We start from the raw sequence: 27855 nt of genomic DNA on the forward strand, positions 1-27855 counted from the left end.
CTGAAGACTTTTAAAAGCCAGATAATAAAGAATTACAACAGCCCAGTCTAGACGTGAAAAATACACGGAGCAGTTTTTCTTCATTTTCAGATGAGATGTTTCTAATTTTAGTGATTTTACGCAGGTGGAGGAAAAAGGGCCTGGTAACATTTTTAATGTGGGGGTTCAAAGACATCCTGATTACAAATAACACAAAGGTTCTTTATGTTAGAACTGGAGGCCAAAGTAATGTGGATGGATCAGTTTTTCTTCATTTTGGGACAAAATAACACCAAGGTTCCTTAAATTAATGGAAGCCAAGTTATTGTGATCTGAAGTAAAACTCCTAAGATGCTCAAATCCTAAAACCACAACCTGTCTTATCTAAGCTTAAAAACAAAAAATGAAGAGTCATCCAGGTTTTTAAGTCTTAAAGACATGTTTGTAATCTAACTGATTGGATTAATCAGGTTTCATGGATAAATATAACTGAGTCATCAGCACAACAATGGAAATGTATTCTTTGTTGTCTAATAACTTAAAGTAAAGGGAGGAGGGCGCCTAACCAGGGGATAGGTGTGCAAGTTAACAATGCTTAACATCTAACAGGTTTAATGTACTGTTTCTATTTTAAATAAAGGTAAAATTATGCTGTGACCAGGTTCTTTTAAGACAAAATAAATCAACGCTGTGATTAGTTATTAGACCGATGAGAGGCAGAGAGGAAAGGCTGCCTCTTAATCTTCATCCTGGATTGTCACTATTTCTTTTGGAAAACTAATAAATTTGGACAGACTTTTAGAATTAAGAATTGCTCTATTCGAAGTGGAACAGTAGCTGTCTCACCTAATCAGATCAGGTTCCCTTCTGAAATGTCCACCAAATGTCCATAACGTGGTTTTCAGGACATCACCTGGACAATCAGCAGTTAAACAACATGCAGCTAAACTTCTCATTGATTAGAGAGGGATCCAAAGAATGAAGATGGTGTAAAAAAAAAATATATATATATATATATATAGCTAGCATATGTGAATGTAAGCTTATATTAGTTAATTGCAAAAATCAAGCTTTTCTTCATATATATTTGTTAGCATTTTTATTTTATCTCAATCTTTTTTTTTTTTATGGAAATTGTTTGGATCCTCTTCTATTTCAACCCTAAGTGTATTAAATAATGTAACACTACAGTTAGATGCAAAATGTTTTTAAATGTCGTTCGTGTCCTAAACATTAAAAGTTAAACCTTATTTAAAAATTTAACTACCCCGTTATTTGTATGTTTCCTGGCAGCAGATTATAAATTTAAATTTATTTATTTTTATTTTATTGTGTGTGTTGTGTTTTATCCATCCCGGCACGTGTTTCAGCGGAGGTGTTTCGGGTGACGGACAGCTTAGTTTGCGTCACTTCCGCTGCACAATGGCGTCCTCCGTGGCCGAAGGCGGCACGAGCGAAGCACAAACGGGAAAAAACTCTAAAAAGGCGAAAGACCGAGGTGAGTTTTGAAACTGTACCGAGGTGAACAATGTTAGACGAGCCTGGGCCGGCCGTCAGGAGCAGATAAGAGCTTTTATTTCTTTATTTTAAGTCATGTTGACGAAGCGCGCAGAAAGGAGCACGAGCTGCTTTTAAATCCCGACTCCTCGTTTGATGTGTCACTGTGGTCAATATAACCTCATATGACACATTTAAACACATAAAGTTGACTATTACAAAGGTATTATAAAATGTTTTTGTTTAAGTCTCTTTCCTCCACATGCTTACCAGACAGCAACTCTTACTTTGAAAGATTCAAACTACAATGGTAAATGGACTGTATTTATATAGCTTTTCTAGCTAACCAGGCCACTTAGAGGTCTTTACAAAACAATCTGTGGCCACATTTACCCATCCATACATCTCTACAAAGCTAACCTGAATGAATAATTTTATAGAGCAGGGGTGGCCAACCCTATCCTGCATTTTTACGTGTTTCTCTGCTCCAACACACCTGAGTCAGTGGTTAAATTAGCTCTTCATGTTCTGCAGAAGCCTGTTGTGTGTTGGAGCAGGGAAAAAAGTAAAATGTGCAGGATGGTGGCCCTTAAGGACTGGAGTTGGGAATCAGTCAATCAGATCACATTCATATACCGATGGGGCACACATTGGAGGTAATGAGGGGTTCACTGTTTTGCCCAAGCACATGTGCCATACTAGTGGAATTGAACCTCAACTCTCTCATTGGAGGCTTTAACCACTGAGCCACAGCCATCCTGTGCAGCAGACAGCTCAGTGTCTGTGTTTGGACGTGTCGTAGCTGTTTCCTTGTGCGTATTACCAGCTGCTGCAAACGATCTGTTTACGTCCTGCAGCGGACGAACCCGAACTCCTGACCGTTCCTGACGGGTGGAAGGAGCCAGCCTTCACTAAAGACGACAATCCCCGTGGCCTGCTGGAGGAGAGCAGCTTCGCCACGCTCTTCCCCAAGTACAGAGAAGCCTACCTGAAGGAGTGCTGGTCGCTGGTGGAGAAGGCTTTGGGTGAGCTGGTATGTACAGAGTCAGGACATAAAACAACCGGTCTCCTGCTTTAGAGATGTGATTTTAGAATTGCTGGTTACTCTTTGAAGAAAGCGTCACGGTTTTCAGCCCTATATTCTCGCCGTCATCCCCCGCAGACCCGTGCGTGTCAGATTCTGTTGGATCAGATCCTTTCCATTGCTGCTTTCGTTTCTTCCAGCACATCAAAGCCTCTCTGGACCTGATCGAAGGGAGCATAACAGTGTGCACCACAAAGAAAACGTTTGATCCCTACGCCATCGTGAGAGCAAGAGACCTCATTAAGCTCCTGGCGAGGAGCGTTCCATTCGAGCAGGTAAAGACCGAACGCTTCTTACCTTTCCTGTGTAACACGATCATTGCTGCTGCTCGTTAACTGTTCCTACACTCCAGGCCGTCCGCATACTACAGGATGACATGGCCTGTGACATCATCAAGATCGGGACCCTTGTGAGAAACAGAGAGCGGTTTGTGAAGAGGAGGCAGCGGCTGATCGGCCCGAAGGGCTCCACCTTGAAAGTGAGTCCAGAGTCGGTCACATGTTGATGCAGGTCAAACAGAAAGTATCTGTGGCAGCAATCTAAAGACAAACAAGTAGCATCACACAGCTATGATGTTATTAGTCTTCATGCTGTTGCAGCAGAAATGATCTCCTACTACTAAGTTATCCAGGTAAAATAACATGTTTTCCTGGTAAAGTAGAGTAGCAGCCACTAAATGGCCACTGATGGTGTTAGGCAAGATTCCTAGCCACCATCTTGCTAGGTGCTACATGTTTCACTCTGTTCTCTGCTTCTTTGAAAGTGCAAATCACTGAACTACAGAAACACTAGAATGGCCACCGGCAGCTCTAGGTGAAGGTTTCGGCAGCCATCTTGTGAGGAGCTAGGTGTATCACTTTGTCAAAGCCACACTCTGTACACTGTGGCATCAGTCCAAAAATACATAGAAATAGCCTCAATTGACCTAAATTAACATACAGCATGTGTAGGAGCTATTTCTCTATTTTTGTTAAGTCTTAGAATTTAGATGATTTATTTTATTTGCTTATTTTCTGGTTGATTCATAATTATTATTTTTGTTTAATTTTAGTTGTTTAGAATAAATTTGTGGGTTAATGATTTGTTTAATTAATTAACTTTTGTTTGGGATGTGGGGGTTTTAGTTAGTTAACCGGTAAGCAGGAGACAAAAGGAAGAGGTGAAGCAATCAGGCAGTCATGGAAACGCAGGAAGCAGAGCAGGAGAGGCAGCAGAGGAGCCTGTCTGCCTGCAGACCTGGAATAAATCCACCATGAACTGCATCTTTGGACCTTTTTTTACTGCATAAACCAGAGACCCACAGTGCATCAAGTGACTACTTGAGTTATGTTCACTTTTAGTTTGACCACCTTTAAGTTTTCATGGACAAGGAGTCACTATAGCATGCATTTTGTAAAACCGGGACCAGAGTATTCTGTAATGAGCCTGGTCAGGCGTTAGCAGTGACAAAACGCAGATCCAGCTGGTTTCTGCTGCAGGTGGCCATCACAAAGCCCTGAACTCAACCACAGAGAAAGTTCCAGCAGTTCTGTCAGGAGGAAGGGGACAAACTTCCAGCAAGTTATTGTGAGAAACTTATGGAAGTCATACAGTTTAAAGGCAACGCTACTAAATACTAAGAACTTGTTTTTTCTTTTAAAGAACCCTTCAACGTTTCAGTTAAATGTTTTTTTTCCTCTTCAGGCACTGGAGCTGCTGACCAACTGCTACGTGATGGTGCAGGGCAACACGGTGTCGGCGCTGGGGCCCTTCAACGGCCTTAAAGAGGTGAGAGCGTCACACCGAGCTTAAACCGAACTCCTGAGCCTGGGAGCCCAGTGACAATAATGATGTCCGTGTTTCAGCTCATTTATTAGCTGAAACTTCTTTGTCTTTTCAAAACTTCCACAGCAAACAGGTGTGTGAATGTTGGGAGTTTGAGCAGCTACTGTGGTGTTTTAGTTAACAGGATGGCTAAAAGGTGAAAGCACCACATCTATTAAAAGAAGTACTGGGAATAAAAGTTTTCATTTGAGGTGTGCTGTTTTAATAGTTGTAAATAATCCACTGTATTTTTTTTACTGTATTATAGTCTCAAACTTAAAACAAACTAATGATTATTGATTGATCATCTTGTTGTGTCGTCCAGGTGCGTAAAGTGGTGATGGACACCATGAAGAATATTCATCCCATTTACAACATTAAGGTACGTTTTCCTGCCGGAGACCAACCCTGACACGTTCATGCCCAATGATGATTTCCTCCATCCTTGTTCTTGAGTTCGTGACTGAAAAAGAATCTCTCCGGGTGGCTCAACCTGGAGCTGAGGGCATGACCGGGGATCAGGAGGGTCTGCTCAAACCTCGTCCCAGATTTGGGACACTTTCTGTTAAAGATATGGTTCACCTGACTGTAAGAATCACAGCTGTTTTTATTTGTTTTACCTCATATTCCTCTATGTTCTGGTTAATGGGACTAGAATTCTGTAAATGGCCTCCTGTTCGTTAAAAACTCACACTTTGATTCAAAATCCAGTTTGGGGAAAATCAAAAACCAGAATCTTCCTTTAAGCAGTCAAATCAAAACCTGCTCCTCACTTTGTGAAACTTTTTATTTTGTTTAATGAGGCAGAAAACCAGCAGAAGAAGAATCAGGTCACAGGCGCCCCCTGCTGACAGAAGTAGGTTACTGCATGTCGAAATAAGTGTCTACAAACATGTTGGCAGCAAAGAGGAAGAATTTATTTTACTAGTTTATTTTAGTCACTTATTAGTACTTGTATTTCTACTCTGTTTTGGCAAGTAATCAAATTTAAATATTTGTACTCAGTTTAAAAAATAAAACAAATTCAGAGGTCGGCAGAAATGTTTTAAAATTTGATTCTGGGAAAAGTGTGTAGTTTTGTAAAGGGAAACATGGGGCTGCTAATATTAAACAGGAAGGAAAAAGAGGCAGCAGTGATGAAACGGTCCTTCGGTTCAGACAGAAGTCGTCGCTGCAGTTTCATCTTCTCACTCCTGTCATGTCCCCGTCATGTCCCCGTCGTGTCCCCGTCATGTCCCCGTCTCTCTCATGGCCGCCACCGTTAGACGCTGATGATCAAGCGAGAACTAACCAGAGACCCCGAGCTGCGGGCGCAGAGCTGGGAGCGCTTCCTGCCCAAGTTCCGCCACAAGAACCTGTCCAAGCGCAAAGAGCCCAAGAAGACGAGCGCAAAGAAGGAGTACACGCCGTTCCCTCCCCCGCAGCCAGAGAGCAAGGTCAGGAGCCGGAGGCGCCGCCGCTTTGACATAAACGAGCTCCGAGCCGGACTTGACCTCCTAACGATGCAGCCTTCTTCAACAGGTTGACAAAGAACTCGCTACGGGAGAATTCTTCCTGCGTGAGAGTGTGAAAAGGAGGAAGAAGATGGAGGAAATCAAGGTGAGCGTTTGGAGTTGATTTGTCTGCTTGTGTTTCTTAGCCAGTTCTTAATTTTTAGTTTTTGAAAATGACGCTGAGATCTGAAGGAAAGCGACTCTTCATGCAGGAAGCACCCAGAAGGCCTGGTCTGATCTGAGTACAGTTAGGTCCACATGAGGACCAACGATGGGGAAGTGAAGCACTTTAGGGTCCCTGGACTCGATAAAGAACTGTACAAGTTCAAGCCAGGGGTGTCAAACTCCAGGCCTCGAGGCTCCGCTGTCCTGCAGGTTTTATGTGTTTCTGCTCCAACACTCCTGATTTAAACGGTTTAATCACCTCCTCACTGAATCATCAGCTTCTCCAGGAGCACGGCAACAAGTCGTCCATTTAAAGCAGGAGTTTTAAAGTAGTGTTATCAGACAGTTGCCAGAGCTTCTGACTGCGGTCATCAGACCCAGCATGACTCTGCGTCTGTCTGTCTTTAGGCTCCATTATTCTCCACAAGACGACAAGAAGCTGGTTCGGGGGGGGGTATTAGCAAAAAATGATATCACAATATATTTTCTTAAATACCTCTAATATCACAGAAGATATTCCACATTTTGCCCAAGTCAAAACAGTTTATTTTAATTTTTTATAAACAGCTTTAACAACATGCTGCCATGACTCCCAAAGTCTGGTGTTCTGATCCACACCTTCTATTTTCAAACCAAAATAATTCCAAACAACAGAAGCAGCTCCTTTTTTTTGGAATTAAGTCGGGACTCTCGGGAGGTATTCCCACCATGTTTGCTAAGTTGCGCTCGCAGAGCCTCGCACTTCCTCTTCTTTGTTTTACCGGCGGTTGGCAAACGAGTGCTGGAAGCGTTACTGCCACCAGCTGGTAAGAAGTGTGAACCACAGAGCGCCTCCGGCTGCGCAGGCCAGGCTCAGTTAAATTACGTCATCGTACGACATCACATTAATTTTATTCCACCGGTATTACCATAAACGAGACGATATGGCACACCCATAATATGTGTCTATAGTTCAGATACCTGTGGGTAAAAGGGGTCCAGACCAGCTTTTATTTTGAAGGCACACTGAGAGTTCACACCTGATTTAAAGACAGATTCTAGTGCCGAGATGAACGAGGTCAGTCTTTTTAACACGTGCAGGTCCATTCCCACCCCTCAGTCTGGATGCTTAACTTTGATTTGGTCAGCAGGTGTATTCACGAGGCAAACAGAATGACCGTCGTCGTTGTTTTTCCAGGTCAAACAAGCAGAAGCGCTGACCAAGAAGCAAGAAGAGCGAAACAAAGCCTTCATTCCTCCGAAGGAGAAGCCTCTGATGAAGAAGTCTGTTAAAGGTGAGACTCGTCCCGACCTGAGAGCAGCGCAGGTAGCTCACAGCGCGACTCACTAACCCGTGTCCTGCTCCGCCTGTCTTCACAGCCACAGAGGCCAAGCTGGACATCCAAGCCATCAAGGACAAGGTGAAAAAAGCCAGAACCAAGAAGCTGGGCGCTCCCCCAGTGAACCCGTCTGCGTCCTCCAGCAGCGCCACAGACAAGAAGAAAAAGAAGAAAGGGAAAATTAAAGGCTAGCTTCTGTCAGCGAGCACATGTGTGACACGTACCGTGTTGGTGGTCTTTGTTGGACAGGAGGACAGGAGGACAGACATACAGCTGGGATGTTTGGACAAAGATGGACGGCTCCTTCCCAAACTGTCAAGTTCTTTTTTATTATTATTATTTTGTTTTAGGATCTAAAAATGTTTAAAAAGATGTACAGTAATAATTCCTCCTCTGCAGTCTTAGACTCTTTTCTTGTTTTTACTAAGATGTGATCACATGGACAATCCTTTCAAAATGGCCCGGGTTCCTGTTAGACGTTCTCCTTTAGGGGAATCAGCGTTTTGTTTTTGTTGAACAATCGTCTAATTAAAGAGTTCATGATCGACTCAGATCATCAGCCCTCCACCACCGTGCTTCCTGCTGTGCATTATGGGTAAACATCTCTACTCTGGCCTGATGAAATGGAGACAGTTTCTCCTGCTGCCCTTCCAAACAAGCTGTACTTCAGTCCTGTCTGACCTTTGACCTTTAACCTGCTAACGGAAGCCTGTAGGGTCTGATCCTGGGGGTGAATTTAATGTTTTCCACTTGTGAATAATCTTTGTTTGGTTTTCCTATTATTTTGAAATGACCTTTGACCCCTTCCTAGCAACAGTTGGTTCTTTAAGGTTGCGTGAACACACGCACCTGATCAGCCGCTTTTCCTCCTCCGTTCTTTTAAAGGTTGTTGTTGTTGTTTCAGCCTGTAGGAGGAAAACAAACTCCACACACAAACTGCCACCTTCTTACTGTATCCTGATAAAGCTCCCAGAACGGACTCTCCGTTATCCCAGTGACTGTAAGCTTTAAAGAGTTAACATTTCTAACATTTCTACGGCCCTGTTCAGATTCAGACAGCTGTGGACCAGAGGTGGGGATGAGGGGCTGAATTACTAAGCTCCTCATCTTCTCAAGTGCTGCATATACAGGAAGGTATATGACTCCTGTGAACCACTGTCTGGGCTTAAAATGGTTCCTTAAAGGTGTGAACTATTAAAATAAGTATTCTCAGTTTACAAAGTGATTTATTTGTGAAATTGTACAGAAATCTCTCATAGCGGTGTATTTAGACAGGACCCTTGTGTTTAGAAATGACAGTGAAGAGGCCGTTTCCTCGTCTTAAAAACACAAAAACAAAACGATGCTCTGATGACAGCGAGCTGGGATTTATTAACCCCGTCATTCCGGAGCTGCGTCACACGTGCACACTGAAAGGAGCAGTAAGTCACTTCCTCATTTCCTCTAAATACACTTTGTCTCAAACAAAAAAAACCAAGACGCTCAGGTACATGGTGTAGCTGAGAAGATGGCTCATAAACAAAGACTAAAACTAAATAATCCGTTTTATAATTAAACTCTACAGTTTAATTATAAAACGAGGACGAGCTCCAACATGAGTGACAACTCTCAGTTAATCCTATTTACACCCACATGTTTAATAGTACGATAGGAAAAGATGATTCTGATTGACTCACAGATGGTAATCATTTATCTTTTTTTTTTTTTTGGTTAGCTGTGACCACCATCTTGAATGGGATCGACTCCAAAGAGATCTGCTGATTGTCCAATGATTACTTTTAGAGAGTTTTATTCAACTCTGTCCCCTGATGAGACACGTTGCTCATGCTACAGACAACACGGGTTAAAAGCAGACAACTTTCTTTTATTTTTTAAACATTTTGGCTCTTAGGCCTTTCAGATTATTCATAGCAGAAGATATCTGGGTAAAAGTAATGGACTGCGTAGGCTGCGCTGAATATCAAGATGACGCCGACGCTCCGAACCACCAGAATGATCCAGTAGTCGGAGTCCCTGTGTCCGGTCCTGGGGACCCAGTCCGGGCTCCAGTTGTAGCCTAGAGGGGCACAGATGTTCCCGAAGCGGGTTAGTGGTTCTACAGGAAGAGGTTCATGCAGAAGGAGTTTGGATTTTAACTCACTTTTTTCTGAATCCCTTTCTTTGTCGTCTGCAAAGACACCAAGGTGTGTTAAAAAGCTGTGCTTCTCTTTGTTTGGGTGAAAATAATCAAATGTTTCACATTAAAGAGTAAACCAGGAGTTCTGATACTTACAGCAAAGTCTGTCTTTACAAACTCCTCCACATCCAGAGCAGGCTGCTGATCCTCGCCTGTATGGCTGCTGTCCAATCACATTCCCCCTGCAAAGGAAGGAGCGGTTAGTTCCTGCTGTGGCTTCAGGAAGCTTTCAGACCGCTTCGCCTTCTGCAGCTCCATCCATCCATCCATCCATCCTTCTTCTATCAGTTATCAGTGGTCGGGTCGAGGAGGCTGCAGCTCCATGCTACAGCTGTTTCCTCTCAGTGTGGGAATGCTGAGTCAGCGTTTGGGCCATTTTAGCTTCGGCTCATTCAGGAGAAGGTGGCAATGAGATCAGATTTAACTTTATTTTTCAAATATGTTCCCCATAAAAATGCATCCATCCATCCATCCATCCATCAGTTATCAGAGGTCGGGTCGAGGAGACAGCAGGTCCAGGAGACAAACCCAGACCTCCCTCTCTAGCTCCTCCTGGGGGATCCCGGAGGATCCCAGACCAGAGAGGAGACACAATCCCTGCAGAGAGTTCTGGGTCTGTCCTGAGGTCTTGTCTCAGTGGGACATGCCTGAAAAACCTCCAAAGGGAGGCATCCTAATCAGATGCTCCAACCACCTCCACTGACTCCTTTCGATGAGGAGGAGCAGCGGCTGATGATGGAGCTCCTCACCTCATCTCTAAGGCTGAGCCCGGTCACTGAAGTTTAAACGGGTCACAGCTAGTTGGACTTCACATGTCTGAAATAAACTAAAGTCTTCTGTTTTTGCTCTATATTCTCTTCTTTCTAACTTGTCATTTCTCCTCAATAAAACACTGTAGACACATAAAAACCAACATATTTGACCATCAGAGTCTTCTGCTGCTCACAGCTGATTCCAGTTTCTGACACAGGAACTGTTTGTTTGAGGCTTACTTTTCAGTCTGCCTCTCGTTGATTCTTTACTTGATTTCTTTACTTCTTATGCACATCAGAATTTAGGCTTTTTATTTCTTGTTTCAGCTTATATAGTCACACGGTTGATGTCGGCGTTTCCAGTCCAACTCACCCTGGCGCGTAGTTGCACACAAAGATGGCTCCCTCTTCAGGAGTGAAGCCTTTGACACCGTCTGGGCACACGTGGACAGCACAGCCGACCTTGTAGGTTTTAGCCCACACAACCTGCAACAGACCGTGTTGGAGATGTAGCCTCTTTAAGAAAACGGACATGGCAGTAAAGAGTTGTCATACCTGTGTGTAATGACCACAAACATGTCGGCAATGGTTGCTGCCGTAGTCGTAGTGTTGCTTTTCATCCACCCAGGCCTTAATGGCCCGTGTTATGTTGAAAGATGATGGTGGACTTCCTGTCCATATGTTCTCTCCGACGGAGGGAAAGGTCGGGTGCATGCGGCGGACATCTTTCCTGTAGATGTTGTGTTGAAAGTCACAGTGTCGCGCCCACGCTCCTGCAGTGATGGCCAAACCCTCGTCCCATGTCCAGATAAGCAAAAAAACAACAAACATGAGACCCTTTATTATAACAGACTATCACTCGCTGCCTTTCACGCCAGAGATTCCAACAAAGATCTTATTTATGCGAGTAAATCTTCCCCGATAAAAGCAAATAACTCGTTCAGTCGGTTCCTTTGACAGCCAGATTTTCTGCAGCTCACTGAAGGCAGACGGTGAGATGATCTGGTTGTTTTTGGTAGATATTACAGTCTGAATAAACTCCATGTTGTGAGGGTGAAGACATGTTTAAACCACTGCCTCCATCAGGGTTTCTCACAGGAAGTACTTCTTTAATGCTCGGCTTCCTGTTTATGTTTTTTTCTCACAGTCTCACCATTACAGCATATTTTGTGCTATTTTAGCTATTTGTGTAAGAAAATGTTCGGCTGGTTTTTGTAACTTTTACACTTTTTAAATAATTGAACAAAAATATGTTGCCTGTAGAAATACAATCAGATCTTTTAAAAACTTTAAAATCTTACTCTGTTCTTGTCTTCTTCTGCTACTTTTTTCCTTCAACTAGTGTTTTGGTGCATTTGTCTTTTAGCTACCCTTTTCCTGATTTTGTCTATTAGCTGGTTTTTGCTGCTTTTGACCATCAGCTAGGATTTTGCTACTTTTAGCTTTTAGCTGGCCTTGAATTACGTTCGGCTTCTAACTAGTGTTCTGCTGCTATTGTTTTCTAGCAAGCATTTTGCTAATTTTAGCTCTTAGCCAGCCTTTTGTTACATGTAGCTTTTAGCTAGTCATAAGGTACTCTCAGCTGGTGTTTTTTTCATTTAGCTTTTAGCTAACCTTTAGCTACTTTTTGTCTTCAACTAGTGTTTTGTTACATTTGTCTTTAAGCGTACTTTTTGCTACTTTTGTCTATTAGCTAGCCTTTTGCTACTTATAGCTTTTAGCTAGCCTTTAACTTGTTTTAGCTAGTGTTTTGCTGCTATTGTCTTTTAGCAGGCATTTTGCTACTTTCAGCTCTTAGCTAGCCTTTTGTTACATGTAGCGTTTAACTTGTCTTTAGGTACTTTAAGCTGGTTTTGCTTTTAGCCAGCTTTTAGCTGGTGTTCAGCTTCTTTTAGCTTTAACACTTGTTTGCAGCTCGGCGGTTATGTCTTTGGTTTCAGCTGCCTTCCTGTCAGGGCGCTGCCGTTTTTACCGCAGCAGGAGATGAAAGGAAGGTGTGGTCAGGCTGGGTGACGGCTGGAAAGTGGTTTTTAAACAGTTCATATTCACGGCTTTTTGTTTGTTTTAATTCATGTAATTCAGGATGTCCACCACACTTAGTGTCTATAATTTAGTCCGTTTTACAGATACTGGGTTGTAGCTGAAAGTCACACTCCGAGCGCAGCATCTTAGCAATAACTGCTGAAGTCCACGATGTTAGCAAAATATTCCACCAACTACTGGACAGATTTAAAGAAATGTTCATCGCACTTACATCTACAGCTGATTGACTTTTGGGATCCGTCTAATTTAAGGTGGCTAAGCAACACAAACAAAGCTACAACTCGATGTAATAGCTGGGGGCCGTGCTCAACACTTCCTGGAACACCTTGTGATATCAGGCATGATGTCGTTTTCGAGGTTTGACCGAAACAGCTTGAACTTGAAATCGACTTTTCTCAAATCTGACAAAAGCTTTTTCCAAAACACCAAACGACACAGCAGGTTACTTTAATTCTGACGCCACAAGCAGTTTTTCCCAGTTTATGAAGAAGAGAAGCAGAGTATTAAACAATAAATGATTTTTTCTGTTTACTGTAAATAAATCTGCAGGTGCCTGACGGTAAACAGGACGTTAAACGGGACGTTAAACACCGTTGCCTACCATGTGCAGCATGTCGCTTGCCTCCGGGCTGACGGCGGACCTGGCCCGGTTGTGTTCCCTCACGCACTCGTCGATGAATTGCTTCTCGCTGGTTTCTGCGCCCCAAAGCAGCGAGACCCAGGCCCACAGGAGCGCCGCCGCTGCTCTCCCCATCCTTCAGCCGCCTGAACGGCACAAACTGACACAGGAAGTTACAAAACAGGAACAAAGTGTTAAAGTTCTTTTTCCTTTTTAAGCTCGATTTGTTGAGGGTGACAAACTGAGAAGTTCTGTTAACTTCCACATTGCAGGTTCCATGTGGTGTATTTAAGGTGGAATGCATCAGTTTATGAATGAATGTGGGCAGGATGCAGGGCCTATAAAAAGTATTCACCCCCTTTGATGTTAGGAGCTTATCTTCAGTAGTGTTGGTTTGTAATGTCAGTCCATCTGTCCGTCTGTTAGCAAGATTATTAAAAAACATGTCAGGGTTGGAGGAAATGTTTCCTCCAAATTCCAGGATTTCCAGGATCTCCCTCTTTAAGAACGGAGGCAGTCATGGACATGTGGAGGACCGTTCAGTGGGTATCTGAGGAAAAGTGAAAGGAGTTTGGCAGCAGCTCACAGGATAATCGATTCAGCCTGCACGTTTGGGTATCAAAAGTAGCAGAGTCTCTTCTGTTTCTGCATGTGAGAATTAAAAACCCAAACATCTTAGGCTTTTACTCTGATTGGGTCCACGCTCCTTGGGTTTAATCCAATGAATCAAAGTAAAAGCCTTAGATGTTTGGGTTAGAGCTGGGACTTATCAGAGCCAGGGGACCAATCAGAGCCAGGGACCAATCAGAGCCAGGGGACCAATCAGAGCCAGGGACCAATCAGAGCCAGGGGACCAATCAGAGCCAGGGACCAATCAGAGCCAGGGACCAATCAGAGCCAGGGACCAATCAGAGCTGCATTCACCACACCAGGTTCTCCTGGTTCTGAATGGAACCACCAACAGGTCCAAAGAACCCAAACAATCCAGGAGCAGCTCAGAGCCCACCACCCTGAGTGGATCTGTTTTATATTTGGTTTGTTTCTTCCAGGCCTGATATCCTGAAAGGGTAGAAATAAACACACTCCTCCTAAAAGCTAAACTGGTACACCACAGAATACTGAAATATGTGGTTCTTATATTTCACCACTTAGCCTGACCAACATTTTTAACATAATGGATAATAATGGAATGGACTCGTTCTACAGCGCCTATAATAAAACATATTCATGGTTTACGATTTTATTGCTCTCATAAATCAATCACGGTCAATATAAGTTGGCCTTTTTGACAAAAAAACCCCCCTCTTCAATGACAAAGTGAAATCAAATTTCTACAAAGTAATGCAAAAAATATGAAATGTTAAATAAGTGACTGCATCAATATTCACCCATTTTAAAGTGACTGTTCTAATTTAACCCAGAGAAAAGTAAATTCCCAAGTTTATTACTATTAGTTGTTGCTACAGTGTTTTAATGCAAAAAAACCCCTATTGATTTGGCTGGTTGTTCCATTTACCGTGTGTCAGTACGTTTTGAAGGTAGTTTTTATTGATAAATTGACTAAATTCTCGCAAAATTGTTTATTATAGGGTCACTTACCTATGAAAGGACGCTTTTTTGCGTTTATTAGGGCAGTTATAACACTCAGGCATACCGCTACAACAAGAGGACTGGTTCCCGTTTTGAGAATGGCGGCCATGGTCCGCAGCAATGACGTATGTTCTAGAATGACGTCATTGGTCCGCTGAGTCACACAGTCACGTGACAAGCACTCCCTCTCTGTTATATCTTAACCTTCTATAATAAAGTAGGCTTTTTTTCCTCACAATTCTGAATATATTCAGAGCTTATATAGCATTACAGTATTCATATTACTTAGCTTTTACACATGTTCATTTATTTAACATATTCATTTTACCCATAAAATAGATACAATAGGTTTGTAAACTAATGGCGTTAGGGTGGCGGTTGTAATGAAACAGGAAACGAAGGACGCCATCTTCCTCTGTTAAACGCCGTCTCTTCTGCTCCGTGCTGCCACAGCAGCGCCATCTGGCGGCAGGAGGTAATAGCGCAAAACATTCACAGTGCACAGCAGAAGTGCTATTAACTGCAAATAAAATATTTTATTAATGAAACACAAAACACTATCAAACTACAACTGAAACTGCCTCTCATTCTTTGAGGTTTTTTTTTCTTTCCACAAACTTATTTCATCTCATAGTGTTTTGTCCAGGTGGGTGCAGAACAATTCGTTTTGGGCTGAGGGGTTTCCTTTGCTGTATCAAATCAAAATTTCATCTCTATCAGAGGCTATTTTTTACTGGTTTTATTATTTATTTTTTTAAAGTGAGGACTTTTATTGTGAAAGTTTCTGTTCCGGAAGTTATCTGTCAAGCTAGCAACGGGCAGAGCCGCCGAGCAGCTGCGTCTCAAATATCACTTCTCGTTGCCAAGAAGCCGACATTACTTTTAACCTGCGAGTCTTTTAGCGCGTGTTGTCCCCTCTGTGTGTGTCTGTGTGTGTTTGTGTTGACGGGGAAGGATGGTTTTGTCAGCATCACAACAAGTCGCCCTGGCTTTCACGGCCGTGCTCTTCACGTTTGTGGTCCTGCCGAGGCTGTTCGGTGTCGGCGGAGGGACGGCGGCCAAAGACGCTAAATTCGACCCTCGCTACAACAGGAAAGGTAAAATAATTCATCATTAGCGCCGCGCGTGCTCAAGTCTTACCAAAATAAAAGAACACATTCAGATGTTTATAGTTGTTGGTGTTGAGGATTACTCTCAGCTACTACCACGCCAAATTGTAGCTCAGTAGCTCTGCAACTGAGTTTATGCCATTAATGTGTTGGCTGTGGCGGCCATCTTGAATCAGGTTGACCCCAAAAGTGAATGAGCTGTAGATGCACACCCAGTGATCACTTTGTGAAAGTTTCATCCGGATCCATCCAGTGGATCGTGAGATATTTTGCTAACAGACAGACAATAATTAATGGCAAAGCAGCCCTCGGAGTACGTGTGGGGGGTCACTCTCAACTACCACACCAGATTTGAGCTCAGTAGCTGTAAAACTGGCCGGGTTACAGTCATTTTGGGTGCTTAGCTGTGGCGGCCATCTTTAAACTGGGTTGACTCCAGACGCTGTAGATGGAGGTTGACCGATAGAAGTTTTTCTGGGTGTCGATTTTTAGAAATCAGTGCCGATATACAACACCCGGTTTTTGGTTTTGGTCAATATGTATTTATCATTTCACAAAAACAGAACAATATTTGCTTAAGTTAAATAAACATGTATTGAACAACGCTTAAAAGAACTTGTACGCTTAAAAACAACATATAGAAGAGCATTCTTTCTTAAAAAAAACTAAATTGTAGTATGTAACATGGACGATTGCTGATTTATCTTTTAAAAAGTGACTAATACTGGTCAGTGGACTGATCGGTCATCCAAACGTTACTTTGTGGGACTTTAAATAAAATCCGTCCAGTTCATGAAACACTTTCCTAAAGCTACACACACACAGAGGCTAAAACATTATCTCCCGCCGTTCGTCTTTAGTGATGGGCGATAATAAACCCACCATGACTTCGCTACGAAGGTTTCGACTTCAACCTGTTGCTGTTCCGCCTCTGAGGCTGAGACTCAGGGGGCGGGACTCTTTAGGCCCCTCCCACTTTGGTTTGATTACAGCTAAGAAGGCTGTGCCGCGATTATGAAACAATTATTGACTTTAAACCGAATCCTGAGTACAGATTCTCTGACCTTTAAAAAGAAACCAAACAGGTTTTATTCAAACACGATTCTGGGAGCGAGATGGACAAACACTGAGTCTAAATGTTGAGTTAGATTCTGTAGGAATGGATCAGGTTACATGCCTGCTTCAGACCCACTCTGGGAGCCGCCCCCATGCTTAGGAGATAATCTGCCCGAGTACACGTTTTTAGTAAATATTGTTTACTGAGAACCAATTACCGCCAACTAGTTGCTGGCAGCCGTGGCCCCGTGAGGCAACGATTGTCAGTTTTCCTCTCTGGGTGGAAATGTGTGCTCAGCTTGCCTGTAACTTTGGCTTTGCCATCTGTTGTCCGCACGCCGTAAACCGTCCAGGCACTGCCTTCTGACTTCCGCCTTTTAGCCTTCCTCGACAGGACATCGTGAGCATCATGACATTTTTTAAATGGATTCAGAATCACTTGTGTCCGAGTTGCCATGAGTCAAAAACCAGATTTAGAATCCCCAACCCATAGCACGATGTATTGATGTGGGGTCTCACGGTTCTGTGTTCATCTCAGAAAACGACCTGCCCTGCCAAACCCTGACTCCAGTACAAACTGGTGGTTGCTTCATTTTAATGGGAACAATTTCCTGATGCATTTTAAAGCCGTCGCAACCAATCCAGTGCGATGTGGATGCATCTCGTTTCCGTTCTGGACCTCAGCTTTTATTTCCCCCACCGCAGTTTCCAATCCTCCTAATGGCTGCTTCCAAATCCAAACTGGATCCACGACACAAAGCCATTAGTTTTAGTCGGTTTCAGTTGCCTCCTCGGAGTATTTGTTCAATTTTTCCATTTATTACCACAAAGCCTCCATATCACTAATGTGCGTCGCACTAATGAAACTGAAATGTTTGCGAGCCTCATCCCGCTGCAGTAAAAAGCTTTCAGAAATTTAATCCCCAGTGAGGACCAGATGGTGCTCTTCATGTTGTGTCGCAGAACCTCACGGCCCTCTACCTCTTCCTCGACGCCACAGGTCCGGGCCCAGGCGCCACGAGAGGTCAGCCCATCAACGTGAGCCCCCCCGGCTCCCATCAGAGCCCCGAGAACGTCCAGCAGATGAAGAAGCGCATGGAGCAAGAACTGAAGAGCGACAAGTACAAGTCCAACAATAACAAAGGCTACGTCTTCACTCTCATGCCCCTGTACGCCATCGGGGTGGGTGTGTTCGCCGCCTACAAGTTCCTGAAGGTCAGTTCTGAAAACGCCGAGACGTTGTGTCGAATGAATTCAAACAGAACGCAATCATTTAAAAATTTTATATTTTATTCACAATGAAACACAGTAAACTGATGTTTAAACTAAGACATTGCACCATTTTATTTTAAATTTTATGACATGTTTCCCTCTGTGAACATCAGTCTGTAAACATCTGGACCTGAGAGGGAGTGTTGCCCCATTCCAGCTGCTGAATGTTGTAAACTAGTATAGACTTTTCTGCCCGTGCCAGAGGCTCTAATGCACCCCCATACCATCAGAGAGGCTGTGCTGTATTAACAGGCTGGACGGTCCCTCTCCTCTTTAGTACGTTCATCTGACCTCAGATCAGTTCTCCTCTTTGGTCCAGAGGAGACAGCAGAGGTTCTGGATGGTCTTCTTCTCTGCCTGATAGAGCTTTAAGCAGCATCAGTGGATGGTACAGTGAGCTGTGTTTACAGACAATCATCTGAGTCCAGAACAGAACCAGAACCTGGTTTTAATGCGGTGGCCCCTGAGGGCCCCAACATTACAGCTTCTAATACTGACTTCCAGCATTTTGTCTTAAAAGCTCAGAGATTTCTACAGATTCTAATGTTATTATGAAGTTTATATGTTGGGATATTTAAAGTTTTTCCATTAAGATCATTATTCTGAAACTGTTCCACTGTTTTAGACCCAGTTGATCTCAGTCTGCTGAACTTCTTCCATCTTTCCTTCAGAGATTCAGCCTCTTTTTATCCCCAGTCCTCTTACTGACCTGTTGCACCTCTTCCTTTTACAGCCTTTTGTTGCTCCTGTCCTGCCATCATATTCAAAATGATATATTTGTTTTTTCTAAAAAACAGTTGAACTATTACTAGCTTTAGAAGAGAAGTTTTATCCTTTCAGAATAAAAGTATGCTGCTTTGTTTCACAGATCAAGTCTTCGGATGGCAAGGCACAAAAGAACAAATTTGCAAAAGGTGCCAAAAAGTCGGCCGAGGCAGGTGCGCATGGCTCTTTTGCATTTCCGTGCTCTGTGGCCACATATTTGGTTACCGAGTGTTTGGCTTTATTGACTGCGCCGTGTTTGTTTTGCACAGAGAACCAGCTGAACGAGCTGGAGCAGCGGCTGGCGCAGACAGAAAAGATGCTGAACTCCATCCTCACCCAGCTGGACCCGCTCACAAACTGGTGAGGTGTTCCCTGATTGGGCCAGCCTGTCCCCCCGTCCTTCTGCAAAGATGTTTTCATACATTTCAATGCACATCACCCTCATACCCCATCTGTCCCCTTTTAACAGACGTGCAGCATCAGTTCAGTCTCAAAAAATGAAGGAAAAAACGATTAAGAACCATTTGGGTTCTCTACAGCCAGAGAGTCAGCTCAGAGCTACAGTATCCGTTTATTTCAGCCTCCTTCTGTTGTACCCTGAAGCCAGATTTTCCACCCATCATTCCTGCAAATACATGTCATAACACCCCCAGCCTATTTTATGAACTTTTAACAATGATAATAATAATGAGGAGTACATTTCAAACGTGGAGTTGGGAGGAGGCAAAGACGTGGACCACAAACTGCCAAACGGTGAAAGACTACGAGCTCATGTAAAAACAGCATTTTGATTGGTTGTTGGTGTCCATGAGCCCGCCCCCTGCTCCTGACAGAAGTGGTGGAAACAGGAGGAACTGATGCCAAACGAACTATTGGAGACCATTTTCATGTCGTTTCATTTTGTTCACATTTGTACTGATTGTAACCCCGTGTTTCCTGCCTTCCTTGTTTCTCCGCAGCGTGAAATCAGTGGCCCAGGAGCAGAAGAACGAGATCATGTCTCAACTCCAGACCATCCGATACTTGATGAAGAAGAGAGGAATGGACTGTCCGCCCCTCAACGTCAAAGGTGGGACTCCTGCAAAGTGTCTTCACTGACAGAAACTGCTGATGTGGTTAACATCCTGTTCAGAGACAAATCAAATGTTTCACAGTCATCACTGAAGGGAGCCTGTTGGGCTGTTTAGACAAAAAGTAGGAGGCTGACCCTGCACCTAAGGGGGGGTTCGGGGGCCCTCTCCCAGAAAACAAAGACATTCAGATAATCAGAAATGCATTTTCCTGACATTTGGAACAAGGCTGGGAGGGTGTTTGGTGTTTTGGAGGAACTGTGAGAGTTTTCAGAGCATCAGATGGAGAATTCATTCAGCCACAAGGCAGTCATCTTTTTAAAACCCATTCTGGCTGGAGATTTGAAACAGATCCTCTCAGCTTCTTTTTGCTTGGTAGAATCCAACCGTTCTTCTCTCGGATATTCCAGGAACTCTAATCCACAGCCTGGAAAACGCCACAGCGTTACGTCCCCAACATGGACCAATCAGAAGCCTTGGCAGATAACTGGGATCTCTTGTCCAATCAGTGGTGGTGTTATAATAATGGTGCTTTCTTGTTTGCTCAAAGATGGCTGCACCCATGGATTGACAAAAATGATCAGAAACAAACTAGGAGGAAGAAAATCCCCGTTTACTGTGAATAAAATGAGATTTTCTATCGTTCTGCAGATCAGTGAGAACATTTACAAAATACCATCTCAAAAAGGCAGCTGATTGAAGGTTTTATACGGTGTTTATAGCAGCTGTCAGCTAGTTTTAAACCCTCTGCTGCTCAGAGTCAGTCACAGATCACGGGTCCAACAGGACAATGACCCAAAACACCAAGAACGGCTCAGAACCAAACATTGGACCGTTCTGAAGTGTCCCTCTGAGCCCTGATCTAAATCCTGTTGAACATCTGTGGAAGGAGCTGAAACATCTGGAGAACCTGAGACAGCTGGAGCAGTTTGTTATACCTGAGGACAGGTGGAGACGTCTCAGACAGAGGGACAGGAATCACTGGACTGCAGTGATCGACATTAAGTTAACGTTACCATCGTTTCTGCTCAGGTCCGTTTCAGGTTATTTCAGTGCTCTTTTAATAATAATATTGCACGCCGCAGCGTTCAGGCTGACATCACACCTCGTGGTTCATCACAAGCAGCTCGAACCCGAAGCGTCTGGTTTTCCAGTTTTGAATGTGGTCGAAGGCAGATTTGTAAAAACAAATATGTTTGATCTTTGTCAGTGCGGCCTGTGGTTTGGTGTTTTACAACGAGCCTGATCCGAGCACACAAACATTTGTGTTAAATGTTGTGTTTGTGGTCTTTCAGAGCCTTGCGAGCGTAATCTGGATGACCTCATCGAGTCCCTCGGAGCCAAAGACACCTCAGCCGCTGTGGACAAGCCGTCTGCCGAAGGCGTGTATGACACCCGCTCTGACGGGACGGACGCCGCCGCAGCGGAAGGTGAAGAGATGATGGAGCGCGGGCCAGAAGGCTCCGACGGAGAGGCGGACGAGGCGGACGGCGAAACGGAAGACGACGGAGAAAAGCCAGAGCCCCCCGAGCTGCCCGCCTCTTCAGAGGAGTCGTGCGAGGCCAACATGGAGGCCGTCGGTGCGGAGCAGCCTCCGACCAGCCTCAGGCGACGCAACAGGCCTGAATGAGCTCCCCGTGGGGGGGGCTTCCTCGGCGACGAACATGGGACAGTTTATTAGGAATATTTATTATCTGAACGGCTTCCAGGCGATGAGAACACGAGGAGCTCATCATAGAGACAGGCGTGTCTGTGATGGCAGATGTTTCACTTATTGCTGTTTGACATTAAACCTTATCAGCCCACATTAGATTAACAAGTTCTGTGGTTTCCTGTCACAGGCAGCGTCGCACCGGGCTGCCACTGCTGGAGACTAGTTGGTTTTGAGCCAACCAGTAACCAACGCAGCCTGGTTCTGTGCACACAACTCGCAGGATTCTAGTCGAGGCCGCGCACATTATTTATTGTCCACCTTCGCCCACATCGTGCTCCCCTTGTTTAGGACAAAGATGTTCTCATCAGTGGTTTATGTTTAGATCGGGGGGGGGGTGCACTGCGTAACAGGACTTCCAGCTTTGATTTAAATGCCGACGGCGCTGAGACGCCTGCTGGCGTCGAGCAGCTTCAGCACTGTCGACACGTCCACGATCTGCTTGTCCTCACGGTGCGCTCCGTTCACGTTCCCACTTCCCGGTGCTACAGGAAGGCGCCGTCAGGACGCAGCCGTTAAGGCGACACGGGCTCTGTTCCGTTCAGGAAACGGTGTCCCGCGTAGCGTAGATGTTGAACCCGAGCTCAGCAGCGTTCTTTCACACCGGTGTGACAGTTTAAAGTTTGGCTTTTCTCCGTCCTGTGGGCTCCATGGATGATAAACTATCTGACAAAATGACCAGATTAGACCCTATATCATAGGCCTGTGAGTGTTTACATTTAACATTATATTTCTCACATATTTATACTTAATGAGTTCTGACCAATCAGGGTGACTTTACTTAAGACCTATAAAATAAATATTTACAAGATTAAGGGGCTAAAGTAGGATGTTCCTGGAAAAAAAAATGGTTAAATGTATTTAAAATGAAACCATTTTGATAAACAGCTAAATGAAATGCACGTACTGCCTTTTAAGGTCGAATTAGTTTCAGATATAACATTTAATCTGGGATGGGTTCGACCCATGTTTAACACAGACAGTACGGCAGGCTGTTTTACCATATAATCGAATCACATTCCTATCACTTTGACTGTTTTAGCATTTATCCTGGTCACAACTGCAATCTTACTAGCCAAAACTGAATAAAAGTTGTTTACATTCTGTTTCTTCCAAGTACAAATAGCAGTTTGAAGATCCACATTTCTAATTGGACCTAAAAAAACAAGTCAATCATTTAGAATCCCTGCCTGGATGCAGATATCTGTTAATAATAATATTAATTATCTGTAACAGGATTACAGAGGAGGTGGTGAACGGGCGAACTGCCGAGCTCGTCTGACTCGAAACCTTTAACATATTTCATACTTTATGCAAAAGAGGCTATTTAGACTGAAAATATGGTATAAAGTGTGATGTTGGGCATGTTGATTGTACATCCAAACATAAACTGCATGTTTGTTTTGTTCCTGCATGAAAGACAATCTTTCACTGACCGCTCTGCCTTATAATATAATCCTTGTGTTTAAAACCTGATATCTGTGGGACGTCTGTGGGACGGGGTGAAGGCTTTCCACGTTTTCATCAGTAGAAACCAGTGTCTCGTTAGGATTGTTACAGATCAGTTCTCCTGATGTATTTGGATCGGAATATAAAACCTTTATCAATAATGCTTAACGAGGAGCGTTTAATATCCACTTTCATCTTTACGTTCTGACCAATCCGTCTGTCTCCACAGCTTGGAAACAAGCAGTTTTTATTTGTTTTGTTTTATAATATTATTTATTTCTCCTATACTGAATGTTTCGTGGGGGGGGCTGAGATGAGCTCAGCTTGCTAGAAAATGGTAGAAAATAAAATTAGAAAAGAGAAGACTGAATTTGTTGTTGTTTAACCGTTTTGTACATAAATACAACATAAACTAAATTATGCTAACTGCAAGTGAAATTCATATTAATAGTAAGAATACTTACAACATTAGGACAAAAATGGAGGCAGGGGGTCCAACATGTCACCTCACTGTTATATTATAGGATGTTAATTAGATCCAAACAGGTAAATTATGAATGCTGAAGTTATTTTCCACAATTAATACCTGAGTTTTAATTCATTTATTTTTTCTGCTTTCCAAATAAATTCTAATATTATATTTCAACAGAAAAAAGAATTAGATTTCTCTTTTAATTTGCCAGGATCCCATTTTAGCAGCCATGAAGGTGAAACTGCAACCTGCAGATGGCGCCACAGGACATTCCTTGTTGGTGTGCTTTCTGTGGACAAACACTCAACAATAAGGACCAAACTGTGGTTCAAGCCCCTGCTTGTATCAGCCCTACGAGTTTGGAGTAAACTTCCTCCAATCATGACCGTGTGGAGTTTATTAATGACTTCCTGTCGTGGAGTTCAGGGAAATATCAGGGATTCCTGGCTGTCTTGCAGCATTTAATCAGCTGGCTTGTCTTCCGTTGGGATTTCTGCCTAATTCCATCCGTGGTTAGCAAGATAATTAAGAAAAAGGAAGGGGAAAAATGGAACTGAAAGTATTTACAACCTGGCCTCCATGGAGTGGGGATAAACCCTTCCGTTCTCAGGAGGGTTACAGCATTTAGAAAGAGCTCCTCCCGTTTAAAACACTGGAGAAATCCTCCCTGAGCAGTCCTTTTAGAAGCTGCTCAGACCTTTGAATCCACACAAAATCAGAAATTTAAACGTTTGGGAAGAGAATCGTGTTTTCATTCGTACTGGCAAACAATATTAGTTCTTCATTGTTGTTAAATCATAAAATATTACAATTAAAGGCTTAGCGTTCTGGAAGGAATGCATGTTTCTGCCTTTCAGACCAGTTTTACATCCTTAATTCCAAAAATGTAAATAAAAACAGATATGAGGTTTTGCAAACCTCATAAACCTGTAAATCATTCACAATGGAACATAGTTGGCATCAATTTTAGGATAAATTTTTAATTTGAGGCCTTTCATGGGATGAAGAAGTGGACTCAGGTGACTGATTGCAGATGGGTGAGGCAGGTTGGTGAGAGTGAGCGATGGCACACAAGAACACAGAGAAACACAACATGAAACCAGGCTTAATGACAAGAAAACAAGGAGCAAGCTAAACAAGGATGACTAACATGAAATCAAATACAGAAAAAAATAACTCAAACTGTGACAGATGAAGGCCTCTTTGGACCAAAAACAAAACGTCCCACCGGGAGGGGACCTCGGGGCAGACGCAGGACTCACTGGAGCCACGACGGCTCACAGCTGGCCCTGAAGGTACCTGGGGGAGGGGCGCCTGGGGGGTTCTGCTACGGCTGTTACCTTTACCTCCAGGAGCCGGTCTCAGATAAGTGATGGATGATGGATGGATGGGTGGGTGGATGGATGGATGGATGGATGGACGGATGGAGGGATGGACAGATGGATGGATGGACGGATGGGTGGGTGGATGGATGGATGGATGGATGGACGTATGGATGGATGGATGGATGGATGGATGGATGGATGGATGGATGGATGGAGGGACAGATGTTTTCATCTGTATGTCCTCAGTGAGACATGTTCCTTCTTCATTCAGGTTACCAGGCAGCACATCTTTTATTCCTGAAAATGTTGCAGCAGTTTTAGGTGTTGTCCCTGGGGAACCGAGCCAAGGCTGGCCTTCCAGCCTCTCTGACCCTCTGGGACTGATTCTGTCAGGCAAAATGAACTTTTTATGTTTTTATGTGTCCTTCACTTCCTGATAAAGATCGGCAGTCTGGCTGCTCTATTTTTAGTCAAGATATTCCAGAGAGAGGGAGAGAAAAGGAGCTCTGGATGCTGATGGCTTTGTGAGGGCCAAACCCATCCTGAACCACCATACTTCCTGGGACTTTGGGATGAACGGCCTCATTAGTGAAACAACACATAGACTAAACTCCAACTGACAAGTCTTTAATTTGAAATGGTCAGAAATGTTCCCCTGCTTCCTGCTTGGTACTGTCGCTCAGAGAAGTTGGAGATTTTGCAGGTCTGGTGAAGTTACCGTTCTTAGATTTGGATTTGGTCTCCCTCGCCTTCAGTGACCGGCACGACTCGGAGATCCTGCATGTTCTGTTTTCATCTTTCCCTCTGTGTGGAGCCGCCTCACTTCTTTATCCTTCAGTCTCACCTGGTTACAATCACTCATCAGTCCACAACTCAAAGCCAAACTGTGCTGCAGATCACTGGACATGCTTTGACTTTGTGCTTTTTATTATTATTGCTAAATACTAAATGTTAAATAATCTCATTTTAATTTGTCCCTAATTAGTTCTGTCCTTGTTGGTTCAAATAACAGGAGGGGTTTGACTTCCCACCAAATTAAGACTTGGAACCTCCCAAAGGAGCGTGGATTAAATCTCTATATTTCCTGTCCTGTTTCTAACAAATAAACATTGAATAATCTGACACACAAACACAGTTTGTTAAATTACTTTGGAGTTAATTTTTATCCTCCAGGACAGCTGAAGAAAACCAAATGAGATCAAACAAAAAAAAAAACAAGTTAATCTAAAACTTATCAACCTTTGGAGGAAACAGAATCAGTTTTAATTTAGTGAAAAAGTTCAGACAAACCTAGTCTGATCATAACGGTTATCTTTTGAGATCTTATATAAAATATCTATCTTTCAGTTGTATCATTTGAACAGAATGTTGTTATCTTTTTTATTATGCTGTTGTCAAAAATAGCTGAAAATCTTTTAAATGTATTTATTCTGAGATGAGTCCTGCCTTTAGAAACTGAACTGCTATAAATAATAAACATTTGTATATTTTGTACGTTGATCCTAATGGACTTTTAGCAGTTATTACACATTTTAAATGCTGCAGTAGGAGTTAATCCTTAAGTAAAAGGTAATAATAGTGCTCATATAATATGTTTGGATTGTCATTTTCTGCTTAAACGTTGGTTAATATCACAGGTCACGTTGTTTTACCTCCTGTGGGTCTGCCAGCCGAAGGTTTTAGTTGGATAAATTTATTGCAGAGCCTTTTGAGACTCATGATTCATTTCCTCCTATCAATTAAGATCCAGCTGATTTCCATTTAAATGCTGGCAAGCCAGCAGAAACTGCATCAAAGCGCTTTCTCTTACGTTCCTGAAGAGAAACAATCGGGCTCGGATGAGGTTGTAGCTCAGAAGCAGCCTGATATCAGGGGATGATGATGAGACTGAGCTGTGCTTCGATTCCCTCCTCTCGCTCTGCTGACAGCTGCTTCCCCTCGTCGTCACGACAACGAGACATTTCCGCCCTTTGCTCACTGAATGAAATGTGTCCAGAGCCGCAAAATGTGCTAAAACTGTGATCGTCAACTGGCGGTCTGCGGGCCACTTCCAGGTCGCTGAGGGAGGGATGGTTCTGTTCTGGTTCTGACACAGGGGGTCCTGAATCTGTTCAGGGTCCAATAAAATCTCAAGACTATCAAGGCTTCCTGGAGCTAAATGTGTCAGAAAGGTTGGTGTCAGTCACAGATCACGGGTCCAACAGGATAATGACCCAAAACACCAAGAACGGCTCAGAACCAAACATTGGACCGTTCTGAAGTGACCCTCTGAGCCCTGATCTAAATCCTGCTGAACATCTGTGGAAGGAGCTGAAACATCTGGAGAACCTGAGACAGCTGGAGCAGTTTGTTCATGGGGACAGGTGGAGACGTCTCAGACAGAGGGACAGGAACATTTAGTTTAATTAGTTTGTTGAAAAAGAATCCAAAAACAATGACTGGTTTTTGTATTTTTTTTCCTTTTCACTAGTTTGATCAAATTATTTCAGTGACCATTTTAAGGTTTTGTTCCTTTATTGAAATAATGCAAACACAAATAGTTTTATGTCTGTAAAAGATGAGAGAGAAGAAGACTGTAGGTCCTACATGTGTGTGGATTCCTGAAAGGACAAAAGAAAGACAGATTTTCTGCTCCTGTGGTTCTGAGTTTATTATCCTCTAACATGTGATTATTAAAGCTCCACTAAAACAACAGGCAGGGAGCCGTTAGGACCTGTTGGATTCTGAAAGCTTTAAACTGATCTGCTGTCAGATACACACAGACATATAACTGTATCTCTCCAGGTGTAACCCTGAAGCAGAGAGCAGTTTTTGTTTTTTTAGGGGCCTGTAATGATGCCGTCATCGCTCGCAGAGAGGTGCGCTGCTGACGGGCGGCTGCGCGTCTTGGAGACACGGGCACGAACGGAGATCACTCGGCGCTCTCCGCGGGAGCTGACGGTCGGGGTGTCGGGGATCCATCCGTCTCTGCCTTCACCGAACCATGGGCGTCCCGTCCGCCCCCCCGCAGCAGCAGAGGAGGCGCACCGGCGGCGGAGGACGCTGCGCGCCGCGGCGCGGGCGCGGGCTCGGGCGCGGGCTCTGAGCAGGGGCTGTGGGTGCGCTG

General features: G+C 43.7%; 3 protein-coding genes across 4 annotated transcripts; 2 read left to right on the plus strand and 1 right to left on the minus strand.

Annotated features, from left to right (window-relative positions):
- The first annotated feature begins 1344 nt into the window (after positions 1-1344).
- On the plus strand, positions 1345-7908 carry krr1 (KRR1 small subunit processome component homolog). Of its 2 annotated transcripts, none has more exons than XM_017438725.3 (10): positions 1345-1477; positions 2334-2509; positions 2701-2835; positions 2913-3038; positions 4244-4327; positions 4689-4745; positions 5629-5799; positions 5885-5962; positions 7199-7295; positions 7381-7908. In XM_017438725.3, exons 1-10 carry the CDS (start codon positions 1402-1404, stop codon positions 7530-7532), a joined length of 1152 nt encoding a protein of 383 aa, XP_017294214.1. In that variant the 5' UTR covers positions 1345-1401; the 3' UTR covers positions 7533-7908. The 2 variants fall into 2 exon arrangements, with proteins under 2 accessions (XP_017294214.1, XP_017294215.1); XM_017438726.3 differs by having other exon boundaries at positions 2931-3038.
- Positions 7909-8973: 1065 nt separating this feature from the next.
- Positions 8974-14634, minus strand: glipr1a (GLI pathogenesis-related 1a). The gene is made up of 7 exons (XM_017438727.3): positions 14530-14634; positions 12913-13090; positions 10824-11072; positions 10642-10754; positions 9613-9698; positions 9481-9507; positions 8974-9396 (listed from the first exon to the last, which is right to left on the minus strand). Exons 2-7 carry the CDS (start codon positions 13063-13065, stop codon positions 9242-9244), a joined length of 783 nt encoding a protein of 260 aa, XP_017294216.1. The 5' UTR covers positions 13066-13090; positions 14530-14634; the 3' UTR covers positions 8974-9241.
- Positions 14635-15305: 671 nt separating this feature from the next.
- ccdc107 (coiled-coil domain containing 107) lies at positions 15306-23322 on the plus strand. Its single transcript, XM_017438730.3, has 6 exons — positions 15306-15617; positions 17686-17900; positions 18826-18895; positions 18992-19082; positions 19682-19791; positions 21088-23322. Exons 1-6 carry the CDS (start codon positions 15476-15478, stop codon positions 21420-21422), a joined length of 963 nt encoding a protein of 320 aa, XP_017294219.1. The 5' UTR covers positions 15306-15475; the 3' UTR covers positions 21423-23322.
- Positions 23323-27855: the final 4533 nt, after the last annotated feature.

This window comes from Kryptolebias marmoratus, linkage group LG1 (genome assembly GCF_001649575.2).
Source record: "Kryptolebias marmoratus isolate JLee-2015 linkage group LG1, ASM164957v2, whole genome shotgun sequence".
In the NCBI taxonomy this organism is placed as follows: domain Eukaryota; kingdom Metazoa; phylum Chordata; class Actinopteri; order Cyprinodontiformes; family Rivulidae; genus Kryptolebias; species Kryptolebias marmoratus.

Bases quoted from the DNA above. Each gene is read 5' to 3' on its own strand.
- ccdc107 (XM_017438730.3), top strand. From the start codon at position 15,476: ATGGTTTTGTCAGCATCACAACAAGTCGCCCTGGCTTTCACGGCCGTG. The intron at 18,896-18,991 runs GTGCGCATGGCT...TGTTTTGCACAG, and splicing joins CAAAAAGTCGGCCGAGGCAG to AGAACCAGCTGAACGAGCTG. The intron at 19,792-21,087 runs GTGGGACTCCTG...GTGGTCTTTCAG, and splicing joins TCCGCCCCTCAACGTCAAAG to AGCCTTGCGAGCGTAATCTG.
- krr1 (XM_017438725.3), top strand. From the start codon at position 1,402: ATGGCGTCCTCCGTGGCCGAAGGCGGCACGAGCGAAGCACAAACGGGA. The intron at 2,510-2,700 runs GTATGTACAGAG...CGTTTCTTCCAG, and splicing joins AGAAGGCTTTGGGTGAGCTG to CACATCAAAGCCTCTCTGGA. The intron at 2,836-2,912 runs GTAAAGACCGAA...CCTACACTCCAG, and splicing joins GGAGCGTTCCATTCGAGCAG to GCCGTCCGCATACTACAGGA.
- glipr1a (XM_017438727.3), bottom strand. From the start codon at position 13,065: ATGGGGAGAGCAGCGGCGGCGCTCCTGTGGGCCTGGGTCTCGCTGCTT. The intron at 11,073-12,912 runs GTAGGCAACGGT...TTGCTTATCTGG, and splicing joins CAAGCGACATGCTGCACATG to ACATGGGACGAGGGTTTGGC. The intron at 9,508-9,612 runs GTAAGTATCAGA...GTGTCTTTGCAG, and splicing joins TTGTAAAGACAGACTTTGCT to ACGACAAAGAAAGGGATTCA.